The sequence below is a fragment of the Haplochromis burtoni genome, unplaced genomic scaffold, assembly GCF_018398535.1.
Source record: "Haplochromis burtoni strain Fernald_Lab_line unplaced genomic scaffold, NCSU_Asbu1 Contig_154, whole genome shotgun sequence".
NCBI lineage: Eukaryota > Metazoa > Chordata > Actinopteri > Cichliformes > Cichlidae > Haplochromis > Haplochromis burtoni.
Genome location: NW_024582515.1, coordinates 563,660 through 571,102, shown reverse-complemented (window position 1 = coordinate 571,102; position 7,443 = coordinate 563,660). Strand labels below are relative to the sequence as shown.

At 40.2% G+C, this 7,443-nt stretch overlaps 1 protein-coding gene across 3 annotated transcripts in view; it reads left to right on the top strand.

Moving 5' to 3' along the window:
• Window positions 1-60: 60 nt before the first annotated feature.
• popdc2 (popeye domain containing 2) overlaps window positions 61-7,443 on the top strand; it is a 14,267-nt gene continuing 6,884 nt past the window's right edge. Inside the window, exons 1-3 of one of the 3 annotated variants that reach the window (XM_005932508.3) lie at window positions 64-1,003; window positions 1,186-2,184; window positions 5,502-5,610. In XM_005932508.3, the coding sequence (XP_005932570.1) occupies window positions 1,691-2,184; window positions 5,502-5,610 (603 nt within the window). In that variant the 5' untranslated portion in view covers window positions 64-1,003; window positions 1,186-1,690. Of the gene's footprint in view, window positions 2,185-5,501; window positions 5,611-7,443 lie in introns of all 3 variants that reach the window. The other 2 variants (XM_042224873.1, XM_042224872.1) reach the window with 2 other exon arrangements.

Here is a 7,443-nt window from a genome sequence, read left to right as displayed (position 1 = left end):
ATAAAATATATATATATGTTGCCAGTCAGCAGTTTAAAAGTCACCTCAAATCATGTCAGATTCTTAATTCAGTGCATGCTTATACTAACTTAAAATGAGAGATTATCTGTTCACTTAGCTAACATTCATAATTTTATGTCTGCAACAAATTAGAGAAATCTTACACAGAAGGGTGCTCATGGAGAATGCTAAAACCAAAGCTCTTTTTCTCAAATTAAAAATGAAGCAATTGAGAAATTCGCCTACATTTATTGCTTTCTTCTTTTGCACGTGATCCACCTCTCCGACAAATTGCACTGAAAACACACCCTCCACCCTGACGGGAGGAAAAAGCACGTCTGGCTGTAACTTTTATTGCACTGAATTTAAAGTCCTTTTTTTGATTACATTATCTCTGATCATTTAGTACTGCAAACAGTGTGTCTCCTTATTTCCAATATTGATGTTTGGCTGATATATTGGTTCATCACTCACCGTACCCTAAAGGAAATCATAGACATAAGAAGCCCAACTAGCTTTCATCTGCTTTTATTCACTAGGATTCGGATTGCTGTCCTCCTGTTAACCAGAGACAACTGGCAGGGCAACAGCGACACAAACAGCCAAACGGAGAGAAAGAAAAATCAGTCAAAAACTGGAAGCACTGTTGCTGAATATATGGAGTTTTGTATTCTTGTACCTTGAAAATCAACACTTCTTAATATTAATTTCCATTGCAAAGTTTTAATTTTAAAATAGCATTCATTCTTATTTTCACTGAGCAATATTCATATAGACTGATATTTAGTCCCTGTGAGCTGTCCACACACTGAGAGCCGGATATGTGAGGCGATGTTGGTGTGTGTTTATACCTGAAATCTGACCTGAGCTGCCATCCTACTTATTACAGTGTCTCTAAATATGCACCAGCAGAGCCACACTTCCTGCGAGCAAACTGGACTCAGTGAAGCCTGTGTGAAACTCTGAACCCCCTTGGAGGAACTTCTTTGTCAGATAAAAAAAAGTGGGTGACACTTTGTGAGTCTCTCTGAGATACTACTTGTTATAGTCCCTCTTCTCCCTCCTGTTTCCTGCCTCCCTCTCCCCTCTCTGTCTCTCTTTCTGTTATGTTAAGTAGCAGGCCTGCTTTCTGTCTGCCACTCTGTCCTCCTTGGGTTTCAATTCCAAACATGGTTATCCTTCTAGGGCCCTATCGACTCCCCCCCTCGCCTCCCTTATCCCTTTCTCTTCCAGCTGGTGGCTCTACGGTGCAGGCCAGAGGGTGAGAAAAAGAGACAGAAAAGCACATCAAGAAAGACTACGGGAAAACTTGGAAGGGAAAGACGGGAGAAGCCAGAGGAGAGAGGAAGGGACGCATGATGAGAGGAGAAGAAACAGAGGAAACCCATTCCAGCTGTGTTTCTGCAACAAATAGAGTCGTGATAACATCTTCATGGTGAAGAATTTTCTGCCGCTGCACGCCAAGGGAACAAACAATTACCTCTGACATTTTTGGTCAGTATCAGGCTGTTTATTTTTAATCAAGCTGTAATCCAAACAGATGATCTAGTAATAGGACAGAAACAGCACTTAGTTTGAGTGGAAAACAAGTCTTATTGGTCCCTTCTTAAAAAACAACAACACACAAAACAAACAAACTTTGCTTTGTGCACCAAGAACCTTTCCAGAACTTATTCGAAAAGATTTAAACATGAGTGCAGACAACTCTAGCCTGCTGGACAGCCTGCTCTTTCCCCCTCTCTGCGATGGCTGGAGCAACAACACAGAGGGAGCCATCTACCAGTTGGGTAACACCATCCTGTTTCTGGGCTACATGGGAGGAAGCGGGGCCTACGGGTGCCTCTTCATCTTCGGCTTCCTTTGTCCCGGTTTCCTGTGTCTTCTTCTGTGGGGATTGCTTACAGTGTGCGGCCTGGATGTCTTCACCTGGAACCTGCTTCTACTGCTGGTCTGCTTGCTTCAGCTCTGTCACCTCCTTTACCGGCTGCACCAGGAGGGCATACGAGGTGAGGAGCTGGCCTCCCTCTACCAGGCGGTCTACCTGCCCCTGGGCGTGCCTGTCCAGGTGTTCAAGGAGATTGCAAAGGCTTTTGAGAACAAGGTGCTGGAGCTGAAAGCAGGAGAGACTTATGCTGTGGAGGGAAAGACCCCCATTGACCGGCTCTCCTTTCTGCTTTCTGGAAGGTGAGTGAGTGGGCAATGTGCTTGTGTGTCTGTGTGCGCAGACGATTACACTTTGACACACATCTCCAAGATGGCACGCACCTAAAGTGTGGCCGTAAAACACATGTAGCACTACATTTTATTATATCGTCTTGTGATGCACCACTTTAAGTTGCCAAGATCCCTGCTTTATGACTCCTGGTGGGGGCGTTTTACAGAAAAATCAGGCTAATGAAGTGGCAATCAGCAGGAAAAAGCTAATCCGAGAGCTAATAAAAAGAACTGACACAGTAATATTCATACATAAAAATACAAACAAAACCTATCTCAAAATGTTGTGAATACACACATAGCTACTGCTTTTACTTTTTTTTGGTGGTGTTCATATCTTCGATTTTACTAGCTGTAGTAGTGTTGTAGAGTGATTGTTATCATGGATTGTATCTTACTGTATCGCATCGAGGGTTCTGTGAATCCCCAAACACCTGCATGATAAAAGAAAAATACTTGTAGGTAAAGCTCTGTTTAAAAGTAGAAATAAGCTGCAAACACCAAATCTGTATCACCTTTGAGGGTGATGCAGGGAACATGTTGGAGACTGTGAGTCTTACCAAAACTGCCATAGCTGTGTGCAATGAACTTGCAGTCTCATTGTCTTTGAAACGGTTGCTCTAAAGATGGTGGCCACCTGCATTTAGCTGAAACAAGTTGCAAATCAAGCAATATACCAATAAAATGGCAATTGGGCAGTCGTTCTGTGATAATATGGCGATTAAATATGAAGAATCAGCAAAAATCCCAAAATGATTCAGGGTCTCAGTGGTCTTTTTGCAATATATTGGAACATAATTGCAATATAACCAGTTGGCAACCAGTTGATTCAGCCTTTCTACAGTTTTTAAAACATTACTGGTGCAAGCTGACTCAGACTAATTGCAAACTGTTGGCAGTTTGTCTGCATTTATAAATTAGAAGGCAACGATTTGCAAACCTTCTCTAATGAATCTGAGTGACTGCAGTCACTGCAGCTGGACTGTAGCTGTGTTGAGACAGGTTGCCTTCCACCAGGTGACCTGTCCATTCACCTTGCAATCAAAAGTGGTTGACCATTTGGTCTGTGCAACTACTTGCAATCAGTCTCTTTAGTGTAATCAAAGGGCAGCTACCAATTTCCAGTTGCATTGAGGTTGCTGTTCTATTTTTAATCCAGTGTGACGGAGCCTTTGCCCAGTTACAGAGCCACTTGGCATGGAACAACAATAACATTCATTAGAATTCAATTTTCACTATTTTTCAAGCTCTGATTTCTTCTCCTTTTTCTCTGTTTTTTAAATTTGGAATTTATCTGCTTAAATGTCCTCGCTGGTTAGTAAAAAATGATGAAAATGAGGGCAATGATAATAAAACAATACAGTAGTTTTGTCTGTTAATTAAAAACACAGAGCACCCTAACCAACAGTGATGTTAAAAACAAAAACTTTGCACCTTTATTATTGGGCCTATATGCACATGCAGTCTAACAGTTGCAAAGATGCTGTAGTATTCTTTATTTTCGATGTAGAAACTCAAATGCATGCAGACACAATCTGCATGAGTGCTTTGCATTGTTGTGCAGACATTCTGTCCACATACTGCCACAGAGTGTTGAGATATTAAAGTCACTTTAGTAGGCAAAGTTAAAAAGAGTGCTGTAACAGACCGAATAAATGAAGCAGAAGGTGCTTAAAGTATGTCAATTTATACCGCAGGCTTACATTTTTCCAATACTGGGAACCCCCCCCCCATAACATCACATAAATATTTAAAAGTAAACTTAATTAATGACTCTGAGACTGTTGGCAGTACATAACCGTCAAAGGAACTCTGTCCTCTTCCTCCAAACATCCTCAAAGCAGAGCTGCATTAGATCTCACAGTCCTGGAAGCTACACAAGAGAAATGTTGTAAACAGAGTATTTTTGTCTGTGACTCACTGGTGTGTCGTCCCCTTGCTCACTGCCAGCTGGTTAAATCATATCTTTGTGCTCCCGACAGGAGAGTGACACTGACGGCTCCTCTCACCTTAAATTAAATGTTGGCCACGGTGCTGACAGCTCTGAGTTTACAAGCCAAATTTGGAACTACGAGCAAATGAGCTAAACGTTTCCTTTCTTACGCTGTGAATTCTTGGCAAAGATTTCCGTTTTATTTTTCTATTCATCTGCATCTTCTGATTTGCCAGAAACACGTATTATTACTGTTTTGTTGGAAAGCCTTTCTTTTGTGTGCAATTCATGAGTAATTTTCAAAGCCAGATGCTTGATATGGTTGTATTCCACAGCCAAATACATATGTGACCTCTCATTTAAAAACAGTGGACATAAATCTGCATCTTTTGGGAAGATTTGGAAAAGTTTAGCAAGTTGTAGGAACCTGGTTTTATGTATTTGCTCCCCTTCAGGAACAACAGTTAATCCAATCAAATCGGGGAAACAGAACTCTGGAGTAAGCCTGTGTCCACAAAATCTGGACCATATAGTACATATGCCAAAGTGCCAGCAGTGCACTGACACTTTTAGAATGGGATTCCCCAATTGAAATACCTTTGGTTGTGCCTTGAGGGTAATTAATGCAACAACACTCTGGCAAATAGCTTGCAATTAACACCTATTGTTTTGAAGTGTCTAAATAAATGCTTCTAGCAGTTTTAACACACAGTAATAGGCTCTAGAGAGAAATCCATTAACATAATAACAGTGATACAGCTTTTTCCAATACAAATGTCTTTGTAATCTGGGCTTGCCTTAGCTTGCCCTCATCAGGTTGTAGTGACTTCAGATTTGACTTTAGATTTAGTCAGATGACCGAATATACACGATAGTCCCATCATTGATATGAACACGTTCAGCCTACAGTGAATGAAGAACAAAACACAATAAAGTTGTCGTGCATAGAGAAATAATTAGTCCTTGAAATTAAAGAATCATGTGTTAATTTAAAACAAACAAACAAACAAAGTAGTAGTGGTGCCGCAGCACATGTGGGAATGACTTGAATTAAAATCTTTTGCAAGAAACCTCAGGACAAAAAATCCCTGCACACGATTGTTTATTAGAGCTACTAATTCTAAGTAATGGGTCCCGTTTCTCAACCTATTTGAAAACTTACTTCATTTGATTAGCAATAACATACTTAACCTCTGTCCACTAAAGTCCGGTAGCTTGTCTGCGGCAGGTACTTCTGCCCATATCCACCTCCAGCGTCTTAGACCTGCTGTGACCTCCAACTCTCTCTGCTGTCATTATCACTTCTTAATCCCGTTTCCCTTTTTAACCTTGTATCTGTTGCTCTCTGTCTCAGGATCAACGTGTCTTTGGAGGGCCAGTTTCTGCATTACATCCACCGACACCAGTTCCTCGACTCTCCCGAGTGGGAGTCTCTTAGACCAAACGAGGAGGGAAAGTTCCAGGTACAGTGTCTTTATGCATGCTCAATCATCCAGGTAAGGAAATCCCAAAAATCTGATTCTGTTCACCTGGACTTGGCCTTTTTTAGCGGGTGAAACGTTTCGTCATTCATCCAAGTGACTTCTTCAGTCTCATCTGACTGCAGGTTTCCCCAGCTGTACATTTGCATAATGACCAACACTAGCATCACTGACCAACAATGGGCTGTGAGGTCAGTTTCTTGATGCTAATTGCACAAATTGTCATGACCATTGATCAACAACCAAATACAGGACACTGATGCAGTTTCTGCTTAATTCTTTAAATCTCAGGTGTGGAAGTAAAATCAACTTGAAAAGCTGTCACTGAATGAGCTTGAATGAGGAACCAGAAGTGGATATCAAGTTGTGTTTTTTGCCGGCCATCACACTCAGCATCTCACTGATAAGCTGAACAGGGAAAAGCAGTTGTCCTCTTGTCTTTCACATATCCTGTTGCATTTGATTGGTTCAGTTAAAGTAGAAACAAGGCCTCGAAATCTTGTTGGACGTTTAGGTGGTGCTTTAGTTTTAAGGGGCTTTCAGACAGGGAGGGTGTGCCATCTGATGAGGTGGACTGATACAAGCAGAGGTGTATGGGCTGCTTTCATTATCATTTAATTAGCAGTTTTTTAAATTTATTTATTGTGTTTAAAATGTTACAAAACGGTAAAATATAATAAACGTCACCCTGAGGACATTATTTAATTAGATCAACAGTTTAAAACCAAAAGATATTTAATTTACCATTATATTTAAAAGTATCAGCAAATACACTGAACATTTTAAAACAATTATAATTGCACTTGTAATAAATAGTTATATTTTACGAATTACATCTAGTAGCTTTTTTTTTAACCTTCAAGGCTACATTACAAACCCAACTGTCAATGAATGAAGTAGAGTGGCAAGGGAGATCTTATTCGCAGCTCTTCGGATACAGGAGCTTGGTGAGGAACTCTCAGTGTGACATTTTAACACAATTACCCATTTAGCAGGCTCAGAGTAGTCCATAAACTCAATATAATTCACAAAGTGACCTGCTGTGCAGGCAGTAGTTATTATAAGATAGTCAGTGTGACTTCTGATTTATGCATTAGACTTTGATAAATATTGGCTTGTTATTTTGTTTAGTCTTTTAAAGCACAAGTCATAGGATCGGGGTGGCGCTGACCGAGGAACCCAGGAATACTCACATCCAACTTATCAATAATGAGTTAGCCACAAATGAAGTGTACCTTTTAATTATTCTACTTTAAATGTGACATTAAAATGTAGAAAATGTTCTGCAATAAACAACTGACTGAGACGATTAACTCCTAAAAAAATGAAGTCACAAAGCTACGGTGACTCTGAAAGATCAAATGCACTGCAACCGAAGAAAACGTTGTCAAATAGAAAACACTCCAAATGCAAAGGAAGCTGAATAAAAAAAAAAGTTGAATTAATCACAGCATAAGTGACAGAACAGGCTAACACTAAACGACTGATAGCAAAGATGTTTCCACAGTATTACTTCTCTTGTGTTTTGTATGCTTTGGTAGCGTTTTTCTGTTTGCTGGTGTTTTCTTAGGTTGCAGTGTGTTTGACCTCTCAGGCCGCCAAACAAATCTGAAACACGTCCATTTTCTTACAGACATCTATGCAACTGGACTCTCTTTGCAACTAGGTGTTGCCCCCTGATGGTCACTAAAAAGAATCGAGGTTTCAGGCACTTACACTTTTTCTTTCTTTCTTTCTTTCTTTCTTTCTTTCTTTCTTTCTTTCTTTCTTTCTTTCTTTCTTTCTTTCTTTCTTTCTTTCTTTCTTTCTTTCTTT